The sequence below is a fragment of the Theropithecus gelada genome, chromosome 19 (genome assembly GCF_003255815.1).
Source record: "Theropithecus gelada isolate Dixy chromosome 19, Tgel_1.0, whole genome shotgun sequence".
Lineage (NCBI taxonomy): Eukaryota > Metazoa > Chordata > Mammalia > Primates > Cercopithecidae > Theropithecus > Theropithecus gelada.
This window is the reverse complement of record NC_037687.1, coordinates 33,565,166-33,593,065: the sequence shown is the minus strand read 5'-3', so window position 1 is coordinate 33,593,065 and position 27,900 is coordinate 33,565,166. Positions and strand designations below refer to the sequence as shown.

The window sequence follows — 27,900 nt, the reverse complement described above, 5'->3', positions numbered from 1 at the left end:
ACATGACAGCAGTTCACCCCGCCCACTACCAAAAACAAAACAAAAGCAAAAACAGGGAAGGAGTTCTTGTATCTGTGTGTGCATGGTTTCTATTTGTATTGTAAACAAAAACTACAAATAACAGATACTATGAATGCATTTTTTAAGCTTTATGAAGTTTATGTAGTTAATAATGATGTCTTCGTGTTAGTTATGAAATTACATTTGTTCATAAACTGCAAGACAACTTTGAGTACATAGAGATCCATCTCATTTTCTGTAACGACATACTGATCTACTAAACTGATTATCTGTAACGTAAGTAACCCACAACTTTACTAGTTCTAAACATTTTTTCCAAATTTTTCACAATTCTACAACGTATTTGCTTATGCATATATATTTCTGCACTTGTGCTTTTTGAGAACATAAATGACTAGGTGTAGAATTGTGGCAAAGGGTAATTACATCCAAAATGCTGACAGGTGACACCACATTGCCCTCTAAAATGGCTTTCCTCTAATTTACCCTGTCAATATATGAAAATATGGTCTCTCGTACATCTGTAACAATACTGGATATTATCCAAACTTTACATTCACATAAAATTTCTGCTGGTTTGTGTTGGTGGTGATGAGGACTTTTACAGTCTGCATTTATCTGATCATTAGTGAGGTTGAGAACTTCTTCTATTTAACCATTTTAATTTCTTCATCCAATAAATTTTGTTGACGTGCTCTGCAAGACTGTGTACCTTATCCTTGCTGCTTTCCAACAGCCCTTTTTCAAGGGCTATATCCTTTCTAATGTATGTTTAAGATATCTCTCAGCCTGTCATATGCCTTTTAACTTTGCATACAGTATCTTATGCCGTGAAAAAGGTTTAAATCTTCTACACAGTCCTGTCATTCTCCATGACTTCTGGACCATGTCCTGCTTCCCAAAGACTTCCTGAACCTAAAGGCACAGAAATACTCTACATTCTCCTCTACCATTGTAACAGTATTTCCTCTTACATCTGTAACCAGTATAGAATGAACTTCTGTGTAAGGAATAAAATGGGATGCTGACTTTATTTCCAGTTGGATAACTGTCAAAGACATTTAATCTCCCCCAATGATACATCGAAAACACTTCTGCAATATAAAAAACCCATGGGATATGACCTTCTACAAAATCTCCCTTCTGATAGCTCCCTAATTAACACTCAACATGAATTTCAGAACTGTCAATGTAAAAGTAACCTACAGGATTACAATATTGAAATATTCATCTAGGATCATGTTATGGATCTCCATTTGTTCAGAGCCTCTGTTCTCCATCAGTAGAGGCTAATAATTTCCTTTTGTATATAACTAAGTAAACTCACCTATACTTTCATTTTTTCCCCCTTGGTTTGATATCAGAGTTGACTTAGCCTCATGAAAGAAGTGGAACATTTTAAGTGTGTGTGTGTTTTTTTAAAATACACTCCAGAACAACTTTACTAGTGGATCCTTGAAAGGTTAGACTAAATCTGTGAACCCACATGTTGAAATACAACTATATTACTCAATTTCTCTTTCTTCAGTTAAACATTAGGTTTTTGTTTTGTTTTGTTTTTGCTTGACTAAATACAGTCTTTTATGTATTCTCCCCAGGAATTCTAATTCTTTTGTTCATTTTATCCAGAGCTATATAGCCACTTCTTAAAACATGTTCTGTGCATCAAGTCATAATCAATTTCCTCACCAACAAGGGAACACAGCCTTAATCATGAGAGAGCCACTCTGATGTTTTATTATAATATTAAATGTTAAGCATACTACATGTGCTAATCACCGTCTACCTTAAGATACTGTTTTAAGTCAGGCTGGTTGCCTGTAATTCCCGCCACTTGAGAATGAGGTGGGAGGATCACTTGAGCACAGGCATTTGAGATCACCCTGGGCAACATAGTAAGACCCCATTTAAAACTTTTTTTAGTTTAAAAAAAGATACTGTTTCAGTTCCAAAATTTTTACGATTGCCAAACTGCTTTCAAGAATACACTGTTTAAAATTAACTTACATCAACTCTGAAGAATACTTATCTAACATTTACCAAGCACTTAGTATGAGCTGATCATTTTGCTAAGCACCCTATGTACATCAAGTATTTTAACTAGAGTTTTAGGAGAGTAATTTAATTTGCATTTTTCAAGGGTCACTGTGGCTGTAATGTTAACTCGAAAGGGACAAAAGAGGATGAAGTTTTAGAATTCACGGGTATCCAACCCATTGAATGTGAGGACTTTTATGCTTATTTGAGGTGGTGTATCACTAAAATTATGCATAGACTTTTTTTTTCTTAGCTCATCAGCTATTGTTAATGTTACTGTATTGTATGTGTGGCACAGGACAATTTTTCTTCTTCCAATGTGGCCCAGGGAAGACAAAAGGTTGGACACCTGTGTAATGACTGAAATAGTCAAGGTGAAATGACTGTGTTTTGAACTGGGGAACGAAAAGAAGTGGATAAATTCCAAAAGTATTTAGCAGATATATCCACAGGACTTGGTGATGTAGTGGGTGAGGGAGAGCTGGATGCCTGAAATGAACTCACTGATGAGCAAGGTGTGCATTTCGTCTGAAGACATTTGTACGTTCTTTACATTGTTAAGACCTCTTTGCAGTATGAATTCTTCCATGTAAAGCATTCAATCTGGCTGCAGGTTTTTCTTGTGTATGCTTCGCGAAGTTCTCATGATGTGTTTTTCAGTTCCATCAGGTCATATGTTCTTCTCTAAACTGGTTATTCTAGTTAGCAATTCCTCGAACCTTTTTTCAAGGTTCTTAGCTTCCTTGCATTGGGCTAGAACATGCTCCTTTAGCTCACAGGAGTTTATTACCCACCTTCTGAAGCCTACTTCTGTCAATTTGTCAAACTCATTATCTATCCAGTTTTGTTCCCTTGCTGGCGAGGAATTGTGATCCTTTGGAGGAGAAGAGGCATTCTGGTTTTTGGAATTTTCAGCCTTTTTGCACTGGTTTCTCCCCATCTTCATGCATTTATCTACCCTTGGTCTTTGATGCTGGTGACCTTCAGATGGGGTTTCTGTGTGGATGTCCTTTTGTTGATGTTGATGATATTCCTTTTTGTTAGTTTTCCTTCTAACAGTCAGGCCCCTCTGCTGCAGGTCTGCTGGAGTTTGCTGGAGGTCCACTCGAGACCCTGTTTGCCTGGGTATCACCAGTGGAGGCTGCAGAACAGCAAAGATTGCTGCCTGTTCCTTCCTCTGGAAGCTTTGTCCCACAGGGGCACCCACCAGATGCAAACTGGAGCTCTCTTGTATGAGGTGTCTGTGGACCCCTGCTGGGAGGTGTCTTCCCATCAGGAGGCATGGGGGTCAGGGACCCACTTGAGGCAGTCTGTCCCTTAGCAGAGCTCGAGCGCTGTGCTGAGCGAACTGCTGCTCTCTTCAGAGCTGGCAGGCAGGAACATTTAAGTCTGTTGAAGCTGTGCCCACACCCACCCCTTTCCCCCATGTGCTCTGTCCCAGGGAGATGGGGGTTTTATCTGAACTTTTTTCAGAGATGCCCTGCACAGAGAGGAGGAATCTAGAGAGGCAGTCTGGCTACAGAGGCTTTGCTGAGCTGTGGAGGGCTCTGCCCAGCTGGAACTTCCCCGTGGCTTTGTTTATGCTGTGAGGGGAAAACCACCTATTCAAGCTTCAGTAATGGCAGATGCCCCTTCCCCCACCAAGCTTGAGCATCCCAGGTCGACTTCAGACTGCTGTGCTGGCAGTAAGAATTTCAAGCCAGTGGATCTTAGCTTGCTGGGCTCAGTGGGCATGAGCCCACTTAGCTCAATTACTTGGCTCCCTGGCTTCGGCCCCCTTAACAAGGGAGTAAGTGGTTCTGTTTCACTGGCGTTCCGGGTGCCACTGGGGTATCAAAGAAAACTCCTGCAGCTAGCTTGGTGTCTACCCAAATGGCCGCCCAGTTTTGTGCTTAAACCCAGGACCTTGGTGGCATAGGCACCCAAGGGAATCTCCTGGTCTATGGGTTGCAAAGACCATGTGAAAAGCTTAGTATCTGCACCAGAGTGCACCATTCCTCATGGCACAGTCCCTCATGGGAGATCCCCGACTCCTTGCACTTCCCAGATGAGGTTACGCCCCACCCTGCTTCGGCTCGCCCTCCATGGGCTGCACCCACTGTCTAACCAGTCCCAATGAAATGAGCCGGGTACCTCAGTTGGAAATACAGAAATCACCCACCTTCTGTGTTGCTCTCATTGGGAACTGCAGACCAGAGCTGTTCCTATTCAGCCATCTTGCCAGCCTCTGGCTGAAGGTTTTTCTACATTTCTTACGTTTATGTTTTTCAACCAGTGGGACATCGCTGATTAACAGTAAGGGATTGATGATAACTAAAGGCTTGGCCACATGCACTACATTCTTAAGGTTCTTCTCCAGTATGACCTCTTTGATGATAAATTAAGGATAACTTTCTTCTGAATGCCTTCCCACATTCAAAACACTGATAGGGCCTTTGGCCAGTGTGGAGTCTTTGATGTTGAGCACAGGATGAGCTATCACTAAAAGCCTTTCCACATTCAGTACATTTATAGGGTTTCTCTCCAGTATGAATTCTTTGATGTTGAGTAAGATTGGAAGTTTGGCTGAAGGCTTTCCCGCATTCATTACACTCATAAGGTTTCTCTCCTGTATGAGTTTTCTGATGTTGGGCAAGGTGTGATCTCTGTTTGAAAGCATTTCCACATTCAATACATTCATAAGGCTTCTCTCCAGTATGAATTCTCTGATGAGTAGCCAGCTGCGAACTGATTCTAAAAGCTTTTCCACATTCTTTACATTCATAGGGTTTTTCACCAGTATGAATTCTCAAATGACTAACAAGGTGTACATTCTGCCTAAAGGCTTTCCCACATTCCTTGCATTCATAAGGTTTCTCTCCAGAATGTACTCTTTGATGCTGAGTGAGTGATGCATGATGGCTAAAATCTTTCCCACATATATCACATTCATAAGGTTTCTCTCCTGTGTGAATTCTCTGATGTACAGTACGGGATGAACCAGAGCTGAAGGTTTTTCCACACACATCACATTTGTAAGGTTTCTCTCCTGTATGAATTCGCCTATGCAGAATAAGTCCTATGTGAACACTGAAAGCTTTCCCACAATCAATGCAATTAAAAGGCTTCTCTCCAGTATGATAACTCCTCCAGTGACGAATAAAAGATGTGTTATACCTAAAAGCCTTCCCACACTCAATACATTCATAGGGTCTTTTCCCAGTGTGACATCTCTGATGGCGAGCAAAAGATGAGCCATCACTGAAGGCTTTGCCACATTCTTTACATTCATAGGGTTTCTCTCCAGTATGAATTCTCTGATGCTGAGCAAGGTGTGCAGGCTGTCTGAAGGCTTTTCTACATTCCTTACATTTATATGGCTTTTCTCCAGTATGAATTCTTTGATGTTGAATAAGGTGTTCACTTTGTTTGAAGGCTTTCCTACATTCTTTACATTCAAAGAGTTTCTCTCCAGTATGTGTTCTGTGATGTTGAGCAAGGTGTTGCCTTTGCTTGAAGGCTTTTCCACATTCCTCACATTCATATGGTTTTTCACCAGTATGAATTCTAAAATGAACAGTAAGGGATGAGCTATGGGTGAAGGTTTTGTCACATTCATTACATTTAAAAAGCTTCTTTCCTACATAGACTTTCTTGTGTTTTATTACCATAGAATTTTTGGAGAAGCTTTTTTTATCTGATGTGTGATTATAAATATTCTCTTCTATGTTTTCCAGATGGATACATTTCCCAAATTTAGTATATTTGAATTCTGTTTCCTTAGTGAGGGTTTCTTTATGAGTGATTGTTTCTTTCTTGCTAAAAATATTGTGACTTCCCATCTGCTTCTCAAAAAGGTCTTCCCATTTCCAGTTTTCTTCAAAAGTGGAACACTCAAGTCCATAGCTTGTAATTCCCTCCATGCATGCATCATCATACATGAACTGCTTCAGAGGTAATTCCTGTGTCTCATATATAGATTCCCAATCTGAAAGATATAAAAAAAGTGAATGTTTCCTTTATCATGGCTACATCAAAGGAGACATTGTGAAAAAGGTAATTTAAAAATATTTAATAAATCTCACAAAACCTGTTATGTACAGGCATGTCAACTGAAAAATATGCAGGGAGACCCCAAGAAAGACAGCTCATGAAGGAACATGGAAAAGATGATTAAGAAAACTAAATGGGCTAGGTGTAGTGGTTCAGGCCTATAATCCCCACCACTTTGGGAGGCTGAAGTGGACTGCTTGAGGCCAGGAGTTCAAGACCAGCCTGGGCAACACGGCAAAACACCATCTCTGCAAAAAATACAAAAATTAGTCAAGCATGGTGGTACATGCCTGTAGTCCCAGTTACTCAGGAGGCTGAGGTCAAAGGATCACTTGAGCCCAGGAAGTTGAGGCTGCAGTGAGTCACGATTGCCCTACTGCACTCCAGCCTAGGCAGAGCGAGACCCTGTCTCAAAACAAAAACAAAAAACAAAAACCTCAATGTAGGATGAAATTCTAGAGAAGTAGTCTGCTATGGTAATATTTCATGCCTGTATTGACCTAACAGACTATAAATTAAGCTCTCTTCATCTACTCTCTTCCACTTGTAATTGGTTTTCATATATAGTTATGTTAACTTTGTTTAAATACCAATATCGTATCACTACTGCTGCTGAAAACTCTCTAGAGATCTCCAGTAACCACATATTCTATGGTTTGTGATTATCTTAGGATTTAGGTGAAATCCTATGGTTATCTTTTCATAATCAGAAAATGGTGTTCCAATGAAATCATCTACATGTTTTGATAAAGTGAACTTTTCAATTCTGAGTTCCCTGAACTTTAATCTGCATATTAAGAGATTTTTTCCATTCACCTTACTTTCAACAGCCTGGTAAAATTATCACTTCTTAGACCACCTTTTTATTAAAAAAAAAAAAAAAAAAGAGAGAGAGAGAGGGTTTCACTTAGTTGTCCGGGCTGGAATGCAGTGGCATGACCATAGCTCACTAATTCCTGGGCTTAAGCAATCTTCCCACCTTCTTTTGAGTAGCTAGGATTACAGGTGTTAGCCACTGTACCCAGCACCTTAAGCCACTGCTTAACAGGGTTTTACCATTTCCCCTTTTGAAGAAATGAATTTTGTAATGATATGTAGGTTGATATCACTATTAATCACATTCTTATTTACTACCACGAGTAACTTTCTTAACTGCTGACCTAGAACATAAGTTTAGAGAAAGAATAAATGTCCTTTAAAAATTATTGCAACATCGGCCAGGCGCAATGGCTCATGCCTATAATCCCAGAACTTTGGGAGGCGGGCATATTACCTGAGATCAGAAGTTTAAAGACCAGCCTGGCCAATGTAGTGTAACCCCATCTCTAGTAAAATCACAAAATTAGCGGGACATGGTGTCACCTGCCTATAATCCCAGCTACCTGGAAGGCTAAAGCAGGAGAATCGCTTGAACCCAGGAGGCACAGGTTGCAGTGAGCCGAGACTGCGCCATTGCTCTCCAGCCTGGGCAACAAGAATGAAACTCATCTCAAAAAAAAAAAGAAAAAAGAAAAAAGAAAAAAATATTGCTACATCACTTACCATAGATAGAAGAAATCTGGGCATATATAAAAAGTTATCAGTAAAATATAAAGAAATTTATATTGAAGAGGTGATACTGAGAGAAAACCTGAGGGAAAAGGTGGTTCAAGAAAAGGCAAAGGAAGTACTTTCCTTTTCTATGTCATCCGTAGGAAATCATTGACTAATCCAATATTTGCTAAGCAATTATACATTATGCACTAAGCATTTGTGATATCAAAGTAATGAAGGAATTGTTCTTGAAAAGTTTAGAAAGTAATTAGGAAGACAAGACCAACAACAAAAAAGTAATTTGAGAAGATAATATAAAACATAATCAAGTGTGAGCCCATGTGATAAAGATTAAATTGTTATAAAAGTTCAGAGATGGGAGAGATCAAATCCACTAGAGCAGTTAAGAAAGGTTTTGAGGTATTAACAAGCTTTGTAGTTCAGGTCTTCATGGTATCAGGAATATCCAGTGTCTTGAATAACTTGGGTTGCTATAACAAAATAATATTGTGTCGCTTAATGATGGGGACATGCTCTGAGAAATGCATCATTACGGATGGGCAATTACAGAGCATACTTACACAAATCTTGATGGTATAGCATACTGCACACTTCGCCTATATGGCCTACCGCTCCTGGTCTACAAGCCTGTGCAACATGTTACCATACTGAATACTACAGGCAATTGAAGCGCAATGGTATTTAAATGTTTAGATATGTTTGTATCTAAACATACACAAACATAAAGAAGGTAAAGTATGATATGAGGACATTTTATATATATATATTTTGAGACAGGGTCCCCTCTGTCACCAGGCTGGAGTACAATGGTATGATCATGGCTCACTGAATCCTCAGACTCCTGGGCTAAAGTGATCCTCCTGCCTAGCTTCCTGAGTAGCTGGGAGTACCAAGTGCATGCCACCATGCCCAGCTAATTTTTTATTTTTAGTAGAGACAAGGTCTTGCTGTTGCCCAGGCTGGTCTAGAACTCCTGTTGAGGCAATTCTCCCACCTCAGCCTCTCAAAGTACTGCGATTATAGGCATGAGCCACCATGCCAAGCAATAGAAGAGATTTTTTTTTTTTTTTGAGATGGAGTCTCGCTCTGTAGTCCAGGCTGGAGTGCAGTGGCCAGATCTCAGCTCACTGCAAGCTCCGCCTCCCGGGTTTATGCCATTCTCCTGCCTCAGCCTCCCGAGTAGCTGGGACTACAGGTGCCCACCACCTCGCCTGGCTAGTTTTTTGTTTTTTTTTAGTAGAGACGGGGTTTCACCATGTTAGCCAGGATGGTCTCGATCTCCTGACCTCGTGATCCGCCCGTCTCGGCCTCCCAAAGTGCTGGGATTATGGGTGTGAGCCACTGCACCCAGCCAGAAGAGATTTTTTTAAAGTTACACCTGTACAGGGCAGCTCCATCATAATCTTCTATGACTGTCTTAATATGCAGTCCATAATGGATAGATATATTGTTTATGTGGCCCATGACTATACCATATACTGGGTAGCTTATTGATGTGGTTTGGCTGTGTCCCCACACAAATCTCACCTTGAATTGTAGTAATACCCACATGTCAAGGGTAGAGCCAGGTGGAGATAATTCAATCATGGGGGCAGTTCCCCCGTACTATTCTCGTAGTAGTGAGTAAGTCTCACAAGATCTGATGGTTTTGTAAATGGGAGTTCGCCTGCACAAACTCTCTCCTGACTGCCACCACATAAGAAGTGACTTTGCTCCTCCTTTGCTTTCTGTTGTGACTGTCAGAGCTCCCCAGCCATGTGGCACTATAAGTCAATTAAGCCTCTTTCCTTTATAAACTACCCAGTCTCAGGTATGTCTTTATTAGCAGCTTGAGAACAGACTAATACACTTACAAACAACACTTATAACTAAACAGACTAATATACTTATAAAAAATTAGCTGGGCATGGCTAATTTATTTCTCACAGATCTGCAGACTGGGAAATCCAAGATCAAGGCCCAGGCACATTTGGCATGGGCTGGCTTTCTCACAGATGGTGCCTTCTTCCTGTTTCCCCACACAGTGGAAGGGGCAAGGAAGCTCCTTTGGGCCTTTGATAAAGGTAATAATCCTATTCATGAGCCATCATGACCTAATCACCTCCCAAGGTCCCCACCTACCACTATCACTCTAGAGAAGATAATTTCCACATGAATTTCAGGGGCACACAAACATTCAGACAAGGGTACCCATGCTTCAAGAACTGAGGCAATGTGGGGTTAATGAACTAATCACCTATAATTTTTCCTACATAGACAGACTGAAGATAACAATACTAGAAAAAGACACAGAAAGCTGAGTCCATCATCTACTGTTTTCTCACATTTTACTTTTTTGTCACATGAAGATTGTCTTCAACTTCAATTTCCTACAGAGAGCCATGGTTGTTCCTAATTTTCTGGCCTTTTTAAACAGACACTAAGATATCTTATGCACACAATAATACTTATATCTACACATTGACTCAGCATCCCACCAGACTTATAGCTTCTTCCTTTTCCCTTCTTCTACTTGTTCTTCACAGGGCCAATTATTAGGAAAGTTCTTTTCTGTTTCTCTATTTAAGGCAGATGGCATCTTCATACAAAACCAAAGTATAAAGTGCATCTAAGCAGAGTCTATTTCCCTTCTGATGTGTGGGTATAGTCATCCCTCCTTATCCACAGTGGATACATTTCAAGACCCAGTGGATGTCTGAAACCTGGAATAATACTGAACGCTATATTCACCACACGCAACAGATCTGAAAAGCTAGATGAGACTAAGAGACTAACAGGCAGGTAGGGCATACAGCATGGATGTGCTAGACAAAGGGATGATTCATGATCTGAGCAGGACAGAATAGAAAGGTCCAAGACTTCGTCATACAACTCAGAATGGTGCACGATTTAAAACATATAAATTATTTATTTCTGGAATTTTCCATTTAATATTTTTGGACAGTGGTGGACTGTGGGTAACAAACTGCAGAAGGCAAAACCTTTAATAGGGGGACTATTGTATTTGGAGGACACAGACAGTTTAGGATCCAAATTATCCCAAAATGTAAAGATCAAACACTGTTACATAAGGGAAAGGAGAATGTTTTAAGGTATAATTGTAACGGTACATATTGATATGCCCTTGTCTTTTGGAACTTTAATTTCAATGGGAGAGGCAGAATATAAGCACTGAGCAATAAACAAGTTAACTGTAGGCTTTCCTGAGTATTAGGAAGAAAATAAACAGTGGCTCGTTGGGCAGTTATGGGTTGGGATGGAGAAATGTTCATTACATAAGGTGGTTAGGGAAGGCCTCTGATGAGATGATTTTTTAGCTCTGACTTGATATTCAGGGTAGACAGACCCAAGAGAGGAACATTCTGGGTAGAGGAAACAGGAAATGCAAATGCCTGAGTCAGTAAAAAGCTTGGTGAGTTCAGAAAAGTTGACCCATGGGCTACATGAATACTTATTCAATATGACATCTGTAAAACACAGGTGGAGCAGGCAAAAGAATGATACTGCCTGTGACTCAGAGGCGATCAGATTTGGAATTACCTCTGGACCCATCTAGTCTTCCAAGGCTCTTGACAGACTCAGTAGCTTGGTATACCTGTAACTCACTTGAAACATACCCTCGGTATCTCACATAATTTAGCAAACTCTGGACTAAAGTATAATGAAAAAGCTAAAAAGTAATAAAGAATGAGTTTATAGAAGTAGGAGGGAGCTGGTCAGGAAGAGGCTAACAGGGTTTAGATTTTTCCTATCTGCTACAGGAAAGGAATGAAAGAACAGAAGGGTACATTATAATTTGTAAGCAGAACCTAATGCAAGAGTTAAGAAAAGATTTAAGAAACACAAAAGTTTATATAAGTCTGTATGGCAAAGCAAAAGGGGATGGTAAGGAGCTGGATAAAGATTTTTGCAAGACAAAAATCTTAAGAGATTTAAGATTCTCTAATCTCTAGAGAATCTTAGTTCTTAGAGAGAAGACAGTCAAGTAGAAGAGAAGATATTTGAGGTGCCCATGTTAAGCATAAAGTTTCCGTTTTCTCCCCCAGGCCTGTAAGGCTGATGTAGAGTTTCTGAGATGCATAAGTGAGAAGGTATCACCTCTAAAAATGGCTGAGCCATGATGTCAAAAAGATTCCTCTCTCTGGTTCTTCCACACTCACCTGAGAAGGGGCTTCTTGTCATCTCACTTGTCATCTCCCAAGGCTCTCTCCCTTGCTCCAATAAGGAGATCACACATGGCTTAGAAATGCAAAGACCTACATATAAAAAAAAGACATGAAAATTGGTCATGTTTTGGGTTATTTCAGAACTATAAACCAGTTCCTTAATTCTGGTGGAATGATATAGTAGGAATACTAGATAAGAGATAAAGCACATCTGAAGGACAGACTACATAAAACTCTGGAATAGCCTAGTAAGACTGCTAACAGTTAACTCTGAGAACTATTTTATAAGGGGCTTGAGGGCAGAAATTTAGTCCAACATTTTCTGAATATTATCACACAGTAGTAAATGAGGTATTTTAAAAGGTCCCTAGAAAGAGTTTGAAGTTTTGAGATAATTGCCTGCTTTAGAAAAAAATAAATACTCTTTAGGGGACTATGACAGAATCCAGAGGCTCTACAATGTTTTATTTACAGTACACATGAAAAAATTCAAAATTACTTGACATAAGGAAAAAGTGAATCATGCCCATTAGAAAAAGCAAGCAACAGACGCTCATACTGCAATAACAAAGAAGAAATAGCATATGATCTTAAAACAGCTATTATTATATCAATACTTAAGAATATAAAGGCAAATATACTTGTAATGAATGCACACACAGAAAATCTCAGAAAAGAAACTATAAGAAGAACCAAATAAATATTATATAATTTAAAAAATAGAACATCTGAAACTTAAAAATTCACTAGATGCACCTAACCAAACACTGAGGGTAAGGATAGAGTCAGGGAATTTGACTATGAATCAACAGAAATTATCCAATCTGAGCTGGGCACAGTGGCTCATGCCTGTAATCCCAGCACTTTGGGAGGCAGAGGTGGGCAGATCACCTGAGGTCAGGAGTTCGAGACCAACCTGGGCAACATGGTGAAACCCTGTCTCTGTTAAAAATAAAAAAATTAGGCCAGGCACAGTGGCTCACACTTACAATCCCAGCACTTTGGAAGGCTGAGGCGGGTGGATCACGAGGTCAGGAGATCAAGACCATCCTGGTTAACACAGTGAAACCCCATCTCTACTAAAAAAATACAAAACAATTAGCCGGGCATGGTGGCAGCCACCTGTAGTCCCAGCTACTCGGGAGGCTGAGGCAGAAGAATGGTGTGAACCCGGCAGGCAGAGGTTGCAGTGAGCTGAGATGGAGCCACTGCACTCCAGCCTGGGCGACAGAGTGAGACTCTGTCTCAAAAAAATAAAAGAAAAAAAAAAATGAGCTGGGTGTGGTGGTGGGTGCCTGTAATCCCAGCTACCTGGGAGGCTAAGGCAGGAGAATTGCTTGAACCTGGGAGGTGGTGGGCCAAGATTGCGCCACTGCACTCCAGCCTGGGCAACAGAGCAAGACTGTCTTTAAAAAAAAAAAAAAAAAAAAAGAGAGAGAGAGAGAGAAAGAAATTAAAACAGAGAACAAAGATTTTTAAAAGTGAAACAATCCTTAGTTACCTAGGGCACAATATCAAACAATCTAACATAGGTGCAACTGAAGTCCCAAAACATAAAAGAACAGAAAAAAAGATTTGAAGAAATAATGGCTAAAAATTTCCCAAATTTGGTTTAAGATATAAATTTAGTTTCAAGAAGCTCAATGAACCACAAGCATAATCAAAAGGGCTTCTAGAGAACAGAAAGCTAATTTAGCCAATGAGGTGGCCCCAGTGCTTAGAAGAAAAGGCCATATGAATTTCCCTAACTGTAAGCGATCTGAAGCCATTTTCAGTTTGTGTCTTCAGTTTGTTACTTATCACAAGTTAATATAAATATACAGATTTTAAAAGTGATATTCTGAATTTATAGTAATCTAGCTATATATTCTTTGTGAACCTTGTTGTCTAGTGGTGATAATAATTCTGTAGGAGAGAGAGAACAAGGAAACCCAGGAGACTGGTGAGATTCACATTGTGTCCTGTGTTCCCAATTGCCTTAAGGGTGTACGCATGGAATATCTGATATTCACCAAATTCACTAACTCTAAATCTCAAGTTTTCTTCAGTCCCTCAATATCCTCTGTTTCTCAGATTCCATTCCCAGATTCCATTCTGACCTACATATAACAAAAACAAATTTCATAATATATAAAAACATAAAAGTTCCTTAAAGGTTGATTATGCAGGAGGGAAAAGATCCTCACCAAGTGATACCAGGCTCTGATAGTTCTCCAACATCATACTCCTGTATAAATGCTTCTGAGCAGGGTTCATCCATTGCCATTCTTCCTGGGAAAAATCTATTGCCACATCCTTGAATGTCACTAAGTCCTGAAGTGATAAATATATTCTTAACCGACCAATACTCATGTCCAAAGATAACTCTTGAGTTGATCCAAGATGTCTCTACTTTATGTGAGAAATAACTCATAGAAGAGAAAAAACATAAATATGAAGATCCAAGTCAAAATAGTACTTATGGAAGTGTTTAACTGCATTGGGTACAATGGTGCCAACCAATTCCGAACATAGGGAAATGTGCGTGCATAACTACAAGGCAGTGAAGAGGGCTTCAAGGAAGAACACATACCTGTGTTGAATCTTCAAAAGCATAAAAGGAATATCTAAATTGATATTTTTTAAATGATTCTCCATGGGATCCAAGTTTTATTGGCAGGGATAGGAGAAAGGCATTGAACTAATGTGGCTGATTTTTTTTTTCTTAAATAATAAAAACATGTTTAAGAATGCAATTTTCTTATGTCTGCATTAGTGAATACTGTGTTTTCCACCAATGGTTGGTAGAACCCACAGTTGCAGAACAAAATGAAATTGAAGTTATAACTTTTACATGTTCTTAGAGAAAAATTAATGACCAGTTATAATCACCAGCAGGTTGTAAGAAATTTTAAAAGTTATTGTGGGCATTTTTCACCTTCAGATTTATTTCCATTGAAAATGAATATCTTCTTAATCTTAGTGCCTGATTTGCAAAGTTATCAAAAATATAACTAAATAAAGACAAGGTTAGGAGCACAACATTTTAATTTGCTTTAAACAGTAATCTCTGTATCATGTCTTTGTTCTAAAGATTAGTGTTTAAAAGCAAATTTTAAGCAGATATTCAATGTAGGGGACTTCAGAAGATATACATACCTTTAGAAAAATGTTTAATATATTTTTCATATAAAAGAATTACAAAATTGTTTGTTTCTCTGTGAACTCTCAGTTTTCCTGAATTCTAGTTTTCACCTTCTAGTAAGTTGAGAACTAAGAACCACCATTTCACATATTCTTATAAAATGAGATGAATTCCTCAATGCAAGCAAAAGGTGCTCACATTCTTTCCAATATTTAGGATAATTTTGGTGACTATTAAGGACAGAGTAGCTTTGGCTGTTCCCACAGGAAAAAAAAAACTGATTGCTTTTGATCCTGGTACTCATGGTTAATAATCTGGTATATATACTACCAGAATTTTACCAATATCAATGAAATAACTTTATATATATATATACAGATGTATATGTAGTGATGTTTTTAACTGATAATGCTATAACCAATGAGGTAAATCCCAATGGATAGCATCTGAAGAGCTTGTAATTCTTTTTTTCTTTTTAAGGAAAAAACCATTTATTGCAAGGTATCAGATACTTTATGAAATTTCCAGGAGGATTAAGACTGAATAAGTGACTAAATTAATTAAGACTAAATAAAATAAATGAGAAAAATAGGCAAACATCTCATTCAGAAGATTTTCAAATGATTTATGTTTGCCCTTAAGGAGGTTGAACATAATTTCCCACTCTTGGAGTGTAGATTGTGCATAGTGACTTCCTTACAAACAGTACAGTATGGAAAAGTGAGGGAAAAAAGAGTCACCTTATTATGGAGAAATCTGACAAACACTACCTCAAAGTTAATTAACATCGATTAACATCAACAGTAATAACTCATGTTGACAGTGTGCACCCCGATTTGATGTGATGAAAAAGGAAATTTACTTCTGCAATCTTCCTCCCCAAAACACAGTACCCTATTCTAATCATGAAAAAACATCACATTTGAGACATTCTACAAAATAATCGAGTATTCCTCAAAGTTGACAAGGTCATCAATAAGCAAAGTATGAAAAACTATCACAGCTAAGAGGAGTCTTAGGAAATATGGCTACTAAATGTAATATAATTTCCTAGATAGTATCCTGGAACAGAAAAAAGACATTAGATAAAACCTGGCCAGGTGCAGTGGCTCACACTTATGGTCCCAGCACTTTGGGAGGCCAAGGCTGGTGGATCAGTTGAGGCGAAGAGCTCAAGACCAGCCTACATAGCATGGCAAGGACAATATGGCAAAACCCCACCCCTACCAAAAATACAAAAATTGGCTGTGCACAGTGCTGCATGCCTATAATCCCAGCTACTCAAGTGGCTGAGGCATGAGAATTGCTTGAACTGGAGAGGTAGGTTATAGTGAGCTATGATCCTGCCACTGCACTCCAGCCTGGGTAACAGAGTAAAACTGTGTCTCAAAAAAAAAAAAAAAAAAAAAAAAAATTAAAAAGTTGAAACAATGAAAGAAAATCTAAACTAAGCACTTTAGTTACTAATAACATATCAATATTGGTTCATTAATTTTAACAACAGTACCACACTAATGTAAAACGTTAATAGGGGAAGATTGGTGTGGTATAAGATTTCTCTATACTATCTCCGCAATTTTTCTACAAATATAAAACTATTCTAAAAAATAAAATTTATATTTTAAGTAAACCTTCTCAAGCGGAGGACATCAAAACTTCAAATTATCTTTTAAAAATATATAAAGTCTAGCACTAAACCCAAAATGAGGCATTTAAGACAAAAATCAAGATAATTTTCAAAGAATCAGAAAATAGAAACACATAAGAGATTCAGATAATGGAATTATCCAACAAGACTATCAAAATATTATGATAATATTTTTAAGGAGTTAAAAGGAAAGGTAGTGAATTCAGGAAGAAAATAGAAAATTACATTAAACAATTAAATAGAAATTCTAGAACTAAGTATTCTATAACAGAAGTTAAGAATTCCATTATGGGCTTAACAGGAGATTACAGAGTTAAAGAGAGAATTAAAGCATAAGTGACATGTAAAACAGTGTGAAAAATAATTAACATGTATATAATTGTAATCTTAGAAACAGGAAAGTTTCAGAATATTTAAAAAGACAGTGGTTGAAAAATTTCCAAATTGATGAAAGACACCAAGCTACCCTGAATACTGACTTAAAACAAAAATAGTGAATAATGTTCACCGTCTATCAAATAAGCATGTGTGTGTGCATTTCAGGTGATGGGGTTAATGGACTGCATCTTTATCATCTATAGTAGTAGGTTACTAGATAATTTCTAAAACTAAAATAATCAAGAAATAGTGTATGGAACAGTGTATGGAACATTATTCAGGAGTATGAGGTTAAATATCAAAACTAAAGACAGTAAGTAGTATTGTGGAGATAACAACTTACTTCTAGAGGGCAAATGGCAGGGGAATAATTCTGTTGTATTAAATGGTGCCTGTGACTTCAGGTAGAATTTTAATGACAACATCAGGCACACAAACCATAAAAGGTCTGTATCTTTGAAAAATTATGTTAGATAATTCACAAAATGGTTTAATGCTGAGGAAGACACAGATGCCCAGAATCCATGTAAATATTTTTTAGTATCTCATGAACTCTGACAGTGCGAGAAAAAAAAGCAGTGTTTCAAAATTAATTTAACATAACTTTTGATATGAAGCATATAATTTAATTAAGCACTAATTATGGACATCTGACACTCATGTATGTCATGAAAACACATTTTCCACTTAGAAAAAATGTGAAGGGGAATTTCACAGTGGGAGAATTAAGGGTTCCTTTTGTATACATGGTTCTTTATACATGTGCAATATAATATTTAAAAATTAAAAAATTAAAAGCAGAAATTCAAGTAAAACTGAGTGTAGTACAGCAACAGAACCAAATATACACAGGAGTTTAGTGCATGGTATTGGTGGCATTTCAAATTAGTGAGAATGAGATGAATAATTCAATTAATGCCATTGCGCCAACTTGAAAAAATAAATCTCTGCCTCACTTATTATAAATTATACATTTAATATAAAAATTTAATGTAAATTAAACATAAAAAGTGAATGTAATTTCAGCTCTACCATGATAGAAAACCACAAAAATCAAGTGTAAGCTTACCAGAAACTTAACTGTGAAGGATAAAACAAATCTTAGAAGAAAAATAGGACCTAAAGGTAGACAAAAATTTCATCAACAGGACACAAAACACCATTAACTTTGAAGGGAAGAAAGTATTTATGTATACACACAAAGGCATAACATAGCTGTGAATGAGATACAAGCTGAGAATAACTTCTTAAAAGAACTGGGAGGTAATGGTGAAATTTGTTTTTAAATTTTGTACCATGTGAACATCTCACCTATTTAAATTTATAAAATTTGCAAAAATTAAGTAGAATAAGATTTTTTCAGGTGAACAAATGAGGCTGGTAATTCATACTTAAAATGTAAAGAAAATCTTTTAAGGAATTTATCTTAAGGACATACTCAGAGATTTGGACAAAAATTCAGGTAGATGCATTCTCTATACAGGAGAGGCACTGGATGCGCATTTAACCTGGAACCCGACTCACTAGTAATAAGATATCCACAGATATATTCCATACAATATAAATCAAGTCTTTTCACAAGAGTCAGCACTAAATTTAAAATGTACACAAGGTGGGAAGAGGAATCTCACAGAGGCCTCCATGACTTTTTATACTAAGCTATTACTCACTCATTAGGTAATTAGAGTTAAAGACAGTGGCCTCGGAGAGAAGTGGGAACTAGGCTCTTGGACTGTTAATCAGGGAATTTTCAAAAGAAAAGAAGCATTGCAAAGTACTAAACAGCAAGACTGCCTTTCATGAAGAGAAAGAAAATATCAACTAACCCGGGGCATGACTTTTACTACTTCAACATTCATTTTTGCCTTCTCTTCTGGTCTTTCTCTTGAAGAGCAGTGTCTTGGGAAGGCAAGGCTGAAGGAAGGGAAAGGTTAGTGAGAGATGAGGCCTTTGCTGCACTCCCAGAATCACTAGCCTAAAACTGTCTTCTTCTTCCCAGCTTTGGTTGATCCCATAACTGGGTATGAGCAACCTATGGCCACTGAAGGGCTGTAACTCGTAACTGGTTTTTTTTTGTTTTTGTTTTTTTTCATGCTTGAGGTCCTAAATTTAATCTTTTTCAAAGACTTACCTTCCCATTCAGATGTATTAGGTACTCTGCATAGATTAGATTATCTCGCTTTATTTTTGAAATAATCCTACAAAATAGTCATTTCCTCTATTTTTACAGGTAAAGGTGGAGTCATTCTCTTCTTGGGTCTCTGCTTCATGCTTTGAAAGTCTACTCTTTGAAAATCTGGCTCCTTTTTGGGTCAGATGGATGGGGTTTTTGGGAAAAAAAAAAAGAAAAAGGAAAATCTGACTCCCAAATGCCACTAGAGGCCAGGGTTATCCTCCTCCTTCACTCAACCCCCACCACTGCACCCCTGCCCTGCTCCCTGGCAATGTTTCACTTTCCTCACCCTGAAACGATGGAACCTTTAGCACTCAATTCTGCCACTTTCACTCTCACCTCTGTCCCAGCCCCTTGATTACCCTCCTGTCACACAGAACTGAGGGTGTCTCCTGCTTCAGTTAGGAGTTTCAGTCACCCCAGCTTTTGCTTCTTACTGAAACTCCTGGACTGTGGACAGGAATTCTATTCCATGTTTCCGATCCCGGCAACACACAATTCCAAACAGCTACACTCATAAACAATCCAATCCTATCCATCTTCCAAGTAGTCTCCCCACACACAGCAGTCATACAGGGCCACAATTACAGGTATACAGGGTGACATACAAACACTAACAAGTTTCCTGGTCACACAGAGGACACAATCACAAGCACCCCAAAACAAGCACATATACAGTCACATTTCCATTGTCTAAGGACATGAATATAAGCACACACAGTGACTCACCAACACCTTCACACATACCCCTAATCTTACTTCTCTCACACACAGCTCACTGTCCCCTATCTCTGTCTCACACATTCATGCTTCACAACCTCAGAGAGGTTATATTTGTAAAGCCTTTTGGATAACACACCATGGTTCACACAGTTTCTTTCTTACCCAATCACATCACTAGTCTTTCTCTCCCTCTTTCACACATACAAACATGTGTATGTTATACATACACATTCAATGGTATCTTTCAAAGAGGCCTCAATTACTCAAATACACCAGTATCTCACACAGATACACAAACACACTCTGATCTCTCACATTCCAACTGCTTTATCTCATGCACACAAAATACATACTGGTCGCTCTCACTCCAATCTTTTTCATACTGTGATACACCATCTCACTACCTACCAGGCCAGACAGAGACATACTCTAGTCTCTCACATACCCATTGGTCTCTCACACACTCACACCAACATACCCTATTCTCTCCCAATCACTGAACTCTCAGTCTAGTCTCTTGCTTTTACTCAGACACACACATGATCTTTCTCAGACTCCAGGGAGCCTCATACTTGTTAATCTTTCACACAGGCACATCTATTTCTCTCACACATTGATATACCCTGGCTCGCACTCTGGATTCTCACAGTCCAGTCCCTGATAACACACTCAGCTGACAAAGAGGAGAAACAAACTGTTTCTCTTACTCTACTCTCACAACACAAAACAGTTCTAAGACCAGATGTGTGGGGTCTTCACACACACACACACACACACACACACACACACACACACACACACACACCAGGCAAGCAATAAATTCTTCAATGAATACCAGGTGGGTGACCTCTAGGGCAACCCAATTCTGACACTATTTACCTGGAGATAGCGTAAGATCCCATACATTGAGGGCTCAGTCCTACAAAATTGCTCCCTACTTCCAATGCCAATTGCAAGCCCCAGGTTGTTTTATGTGTGCTTCTCATTGGCTATAAAATCGGGGTTCCTATGACCCCCTCCTTGCATTAATTTGCTAGGGCAGCTCACAGAACCTAGGGAAACACGTTTATAATCATAAAGAATTATTACAAAAGATACAGGTGAAGAAATGCATAGGAAAAGGTTATGTAGGAAGGCGCTCATCCTACAGGAGACTCCAGTGTTCAGCTATCTGGAAGTTTGATGAACTCAGTCCCTCTGGGTTTTTACGAAAGCTTCATTACTTAGGCATGGCTGGTTAAATCACTGACCACTGATGATCCATTTAACCTGTGGCTTCCTTTCCTCTCCCTGGAGATTGAGGATGGGACTGATAATCCCAACCCTCTAATCCTGCCTAGGTTGTTCTGATGACCAGCCCTTACCATGATCTACCTACAGGCTGCCGGCCCACCAATCATTAGCATGCAAAAAGACACTTAATACTTTGGAGATTGCAAGGATCTTGGAAGTTGTATGCCAGGAAACATAACTTTGTCCCATACTTTGATCACCTCCCTCTCTCTCACAAACTAATCCCAACATACCATAGTCTCACTCTACTTTGGTCGCCTCCCTCTCTCTCACAAACTAATACCAACATACCGTAATCTCACTCTTCAGACTCTCACAGTTTAGTCTTTCTCTCTCTCACACATGCCAGCCTCTCAAGGAGCCTCACATGAGTGGTCTTTCACACACAGCCACATGTTCATCTCTCTCACACTCACTGGTGTCATGCTGTGTAGAGAACACTCAGGTTGTGAGAAAGAGACTCACACACACGAACACACCCTGGTCTCACACTCTGGTCTCAGTCTGTCAGACACATATAAACCACAGCCTCACACACTGACAGGTCTTTCACCCAAAACATGCATTTCTCAACTCACTGGTCTCCCTTTCACACATTAACACACCAGTCTCACACTCTGGCCTCACACGGTCTAGTCTCACATACATGGTGATTCTTCTCTCTCAAACACACACACACACCGGCCTGTCATTGAGCCTCACACACCGACCAACCGGCCTTTCACACACAGGCCCACGCCCATCTCTCTCACACTCACTGGTCTCCCTTTCACACATTAACACACCACAGTCTTACACTCTGGCCTCGCACCATCTAGTCTCGCATACGTGGTGATTCTCTCTGACACACACATCGGCCTCTCACTGAGCCTCACACACCGACCGACTGGCCTTTCACACACAGGCCCACGCCCATCTCTCTCACACTGGTCTCTCACACGCCAGCCCGTCTCCCTCTCTCACACGAATACATCCTGGTCTCACGCTCTGGACACCCGGTCTGTTACACACTTACACACCCACACATCCCGCATCTTCTCACAGAGCTTCACACGCTCTCTTTCAAATGCAGGCACACCCCCATCTCTCTCACACTCACTGGTCTCTCGCACTGACCCGTCTCGCTCTGTCACACACGAACACACCCTGGTCTCACACTCTGGACTCTCGGTCTTCACACACACACACACACACACACACAGAAACCGCACCCTCTCACGAAGCCTCACACGCTGACCGATCTTTTACACACAGGCACACCCCCATCTCTCCCACAGCTCACTCCCGTGGTCCCGCCGCCCCAAGCCGCCCCGAACGCCCAGCAGCCCCGAGCCGCGGCCTCCGCCCCGCAGACTAGAGTACGCGCGCCGCGCTGGCCTCTGGGAAATGTAGTCGTCTTGGGGACAGAAGACGCGGCTGGGCCTTCGCGACCCGGGTCTGAGCCGCCCGCCTCGCCTGCCCTTCCTGGCCCAGCCCTCGGGCTCGGACTCCCAGACCACGCAAAACAAACCCCCGGCCTCGTCTGGCACCCAGAAGCTCTCATCCGAAGGACTTCTTGAGTCGACGCCGGAACCTCCATCGCGCAGGCGCCAGCCTCTCTTCAGGGGTCGGACGTGACGGGCGGAGACGAGGCGTGGCCTAGCATTGAGGGGCTTGTCCTCGGGCTGCTGTGGGAGTGGGAGGGAACTTAGAGGCAGAGCGGGCGGTGCCTGCGCAGTACGTGATTATGCCAGGTGGGCGTGGCCCAGGGTTTCCGGCGGGTAAGAGCGGGAGTGTGCGCAGGCGTAAAGATTGCGCTCTCCCCACCCCCCCGCCTTCGCCTAGAGACCAGAAGAGTCCCTAGTTACCGGTTTCTGGGGACTGGGAGTGAAGAGTGCGATGGCTGAGCCTTCGGTGTGAGCATGTGTGCGGCTTTGTGACGCTGTCTGTGCCTCTATGATCGCGATGTCATTCGGAGCGCGGCCTTCTGTGCCTGTCCGTGGGAATGTGATTATCTTTCTGTGCTAAGCTTATTTTGGAATAAGAACAGCGACTCGGAACCCCTACCGTGTTGTGACTCTAGCAAATTAATACCTCTCTCAGCTGCAAAATGGGAATATCACTGCTCAGAGGCAGTGAATAACACGAAGTTTTTGGAACCAGTCCACTAGGATTGAACCGCGTTCCGCCCCTTAACAGAATGGAAATGGTCCCTGTTTTAGGGGACTAGCCCTTACTAGGAAAACTGTAGAATTAGTATGGGAAGGTGAGACAAATAAGGTAAAGCAATTCAGGGGGATACAGCAGAGAAAAAAAAATCCCTGCCCTCCTATTATATAATTTACTTTGAGGTGGAGAGAGACAAGCCACAAATTCATGAGTTAGATAAATAGTCTGATGAATAGTAAAAAGGGCTATGGAGAAATATAACACAGAGAAAGTTGTATCGTATACATTTTTTCTATTGTCTCTTATAATATCTTAATATCTCAAAACAACCTTTCTGCAGCAGACACCAGCCAGGTGACCTCCACTCCAATTCAATTCTGACGCTACCTGGAGAGCATCAGATCCTACAGGTTAGACAGCTCAGTCCCACAAGACTGTCCCCCACTTCCCATGCCAATTCCAAACTCCAGATTGTTGTACCTGTGTTTCAGAGAGATGTGCTATAACTTGGGGCTCCCACAACCGGCTCCTTGGGTTCCATTAATTTGGTAGAGCGGCTCACAGAACTCAGGGAAACATTTATGTTTACTGGTTTATTATAAAAGATATTTTAAAGGATACAAATAAATAGCCAGATGAAGAGACATGTAGGGCAAGGTCCAAAAGAATCCTTAGTGCAGGAGCTTCTGTGCCCGTGGAGTTGGGGTGCACCACCCTCCCAGCATGAGGATGTGTTTTTTTTTTTTTTTTTGAGGCGGAGTCTCGCTCTGTCGCCCAGGCTGGAGTGCAGTGGCCAGATCTCAGCTCACTGCAAGCTCCGCCTCCTGGGTTTACGCCATTCTCCTGCCTCAGCCTCCCGAGTAGCTGGGACTACAAGCGCCCGCCACCTCGCCCGGCTAGTTTTTTGTATTTTTAGTAGAGACGGGGTTTCACCGTGTTAGCCAGGATGGTCTTGATCTCCTGACCTCGTGATCCGCCCGTCTCGGCCTCCCAAAGTGCTGGGATTACAGGCTTGAGCCACCGCGCCCGGCGAGGATGTGTTTTTGTCTACCTTCTTGGAAGCCGCTTGAACTCAGGTCTTTTTGGTTTTTATGGAGGTTTCATTATGTAGATGTGATTGATTAAATCACTGACCACTGGCGATCAACTCAATTTTCAGCCTCTCTTTTCCCGGAAGTAGAGGGTGGAGCTGTGAGTTCCAATCCTCTGAGTACATGGCTGGTTCCTCTGGCAACTAGCCACCACTGCCCCCAAATATTGGGATTATCTTGTGAGTTTCCAAAAATCACCTCATTAACATAAACTCATGTGTGGTTGAAATACTGTCTTTCACGTTTATGGCTCTGGAGCTGTTCTGGAGCTTTTTCAGGAACCAAGAACAAAAGGCCAGATATTTTAACAAAAGATACTTTATTGCTGTAGTCATTTAGGAGATTAAAAGGGCTGTAAGAACTGTGAGCCATGAACTGTACCTTTCTTTCTAACTCCACATTCAGTGATGTCATACTCGTAGATTGAAATCTACCACAAGGGGACTATTTACAGTATGAAAATACAGTCTACATCGCTAAAGGATGGAGATCCATTCTGAGAAATGGGTTCTTAGGCAATTTCCTAAGAAGCTTGTTGTGCAAACATCATAGAGTGTACTTACACAAACCTAGATGGTGTAGCCTACTACACACCCACACTCACTCAGACTGGGACAACCTAGACCTACCAGTTAACTTCTTGTGCACATCTGTGGGATGTGGGAGGAATCTGGAGTACCCAGAGAAAACCCATGGAGACATGGGGAGACTAGTCAGAGTGCATTAGCACCCACCCTAACGAACTCGTTTTAACTTAATTAACTCTGTAAAAATCCTATCTCCAAATACAGTCACATTCTGAGATACTGGGAGTTAGGACTTCAACATGCAAAACTTGGGGCAGCCAAAATTCAACCAGTAACAAGAGGTTATTTTGATTCTTCTGTCCTCATTCATCCCACCAAGGAGGTAAGGGATATTTCCATTATCATACTATGTATTAAATTATCATTACATTACATATATAATGTTTTCTTTATCTAATTTTTACCTTATGTATACCACATTTTTGTTCATGGGCCATCATGACCAAAATTTCACCAAAAAAAAGGAAAAAAAAAGTAAGCATCAAATCCATATTCCCTCTGAATTGTAAGTGATTATAATTCAGCTGCTTCCCACATGGGCAACTCAACGTCCAGTATTTCACAGTGGGTGCAGCAGAGATGTATTTAACTAATGAAGACTGAGTATTCTCTAGGGTAACACCAAGGAGATTATCTAGTATATGACACTGTAGCCTACAACCAGGTTTTCTAATATTCTCATGTTACTGAATCTACTTTTCACTGCTCCTAAAGTGCTGGCATTCAGGACAGACAAAAAAATAGGCCATACTTACATTCCACAGGTAGCTCACCTTGCCCTTGGAATCGAAGAATGACTTGGGGAAGAAGTGGGTGGGGAGGAGGAGGTATAGAAGCGTGACCATTCTGACTCTCTATACGTTCTTGCACAGACTTAGTTTCTATCCTTGGCAAACTATTTAATATTCCAAATGGCAACAGATGGGACCCAGCTGAAATCTCTCTTGGAGTAGATCAGACTAACGATCTTCATCATTCAACTGATTCCTGAATAGGGAGGAAGAATGTCATCTACTTCAATTTGACTTCTGACCCCACCACTGTATCTTTAAAAAAATGAGAGTTCTATTGAAATATAGTCATAAGCTATATAATTCACCTACATAAAATGTAAAAATCAGTAACTTTTAGTATATTCATAGACATATAACCACCGCCATGGTCAATTTTAGACATTTTTATCACATCAAGAAGAAACCCCATAACCTTTAGCTATCCCCTTCCTCACCTCCCATTCCTCCAACACAAAGAGGATAGTAATCTACTTTCTGTATTTATGGGCCTGCTTATTCTAGAGATATGTTTTTATTTTCTATATTTTCTTATGCTCCAACGTATTAGGGTAGGGGAGCTAGCTGTAGTTGGCTGGGGAGAGCCCCTCCTACAGCTAGCTAATTCTTAAAGGCAGTAAACTACTTGCCCATAAACATACCCTTTATATGCAAGCAACCAACCCAAAGCCCATAACCCCAATTACCATCTTCATCTAACTCTCATACACCAACCATTATTTCCCCTGCCCTAAACCAACCTGAGGACCAGACAACTAGAGACTACCCCCATAGCCCAGAGCCTGGCGACATTATTCAAACTAGACAATCCTAAATTGTTGCCCCTGCCTGGTTCTGCCTTTTCTAAAGAAAACATGATAAAGGCTCTGGGTCTAGGCTTTTTCCCTTCTGCCTAGGCACTCATTCTGCCTCCTGACCAAATCTTGAGACATCCCCATGTGGCTCTGTATGGTGTGGCATGCTCCCTTCTGCTGGGAAATGGAAGTAATAAACTCTTCATGCAAAGGCAGTTGTCTCCATGTCTGTCACCTTACCATACCTGATTTTTAAAAATCCAGGGTACGTTTTAAAATGCCTCTCCTCACATGGAACCTGTCTTAGCCAAAAATAAACCAAAAAACCTAAGCTTAACATTTGATGCTACATAAAATAGGATTATGCTTTAGCAACACTATATTAAGATGTAAAATGGAGACATTTAGAAAAGCTTTTCTCATGTGTTATAAACTGTGTCCCCACAAATTCTTATGCTGAAAGCCTAACACACTGCACCTCAGAATGTGACCTTATTTGGTTGTTTCAGATACAATTAGTTATATCAAAATGAGGTCATTAGGGTAGACTCTAATCTAATCTAACTGGTATCCTTATAAAAAGGGGAAACTGGCCGGGCGCGGTGGCTCAAGCCTGTAATCCCAGCACTTTGGGAGGCCGAGATGGGCGGATCACGAGGTCAGGAGATCGAGACCATCCTGGCGAACACAGTGAAACCCCGTCTCTACTAAGAAATACAAAAAATAGCCGGGCGAGATGGCGGGCGCCTGTAGTCCCAGCTACTCGGGAGGCTGAGGCCGGAGAATGGCATGAACCCGGGAGGCGGAGCTTGCAGTGAGCTGAGATCCGGCCACTGCACTCCAGCCTGGGCTACAGAGCGAGACTCCGTCTCAAAAAAAAAAAAAAAAAAAAAAAAAAGGGGAAACTTCTCAAAATATTTCATGTACCCCCTAAATATATATACCTACTATGTAGCCACAAAAATTAAAAATAAGAAAATTGTAAAAATTAAAAGGAAAAATTTTAAAGGTGAAATTTGCACACAGACGCATGCATGGGGGAAAATGACATGAAGAGACCACAAACTTCTGCTATTTAAGCCACCAGTCTGTGGTACTTTATTATAGCAGCTGTAGCAAACCTATACATCATAGGGCAAAAAAGTTACCAAGTTTGAGTCATATTTTACAGCCAAAAAAAGGAAAAAGCTTTATGTAACTAACTTTATCTTGTTAGAATGTACAATTACAACTAAAAAAGTTCATTTTCAAGTGTATCATTTTTTGTTAGGTGTGTTTTTAAAAGCATATGAATTTATTTATTTTATTATATTTTAAGTTCTGGGTTACATGTGCAGAAT

General features: G+C 40.3%; 1 protein-coding gene across 2 annotated transcripts; it reads right to left on the bottom strand.

Moving 5' to 3' along the window:
* Window positions 1–138: 138 nt before the first annotated feature.
* On the bottom strand, window positions 139–22,736 carry ZNF471 (zinc finger protein 471). 2 transcript variants are annotated; one of them, XM_025367607.1, is made up of 5 exons: window positions 22,660–22,736; window positions 18,787–18,874; window positions 13,997–14,123; window positions 11,805–11,900; window positions 139–6,025 (listed from the first exon to the last, which is right to left on the bottom strand). In XM_025367607.1, the coding sequence occupies exons 2-5, from the start codon at window positions 18,817–18,819 to the stop codon at window positions 4,401–4,403; spliced, it is 1,881 nt and encodes a 626-aa protein (XP_025223392.1). In that variant the 5' UTR covers window positions 18,820–18,874; window positions 22,660–22,736; the 3' UTR covers window positions 139–4,400. The 2 variants fall into 2 exon arrangements, with proteins under 2 accessions (XP_025223392.1, XP_025223393.1); XM_025367608.1 differs by lacking the exon at window positions 13,997–14,123.
* Between the last annotated feature and the right edge of the window lie 5,164 nt (window positions 22,737–27,900).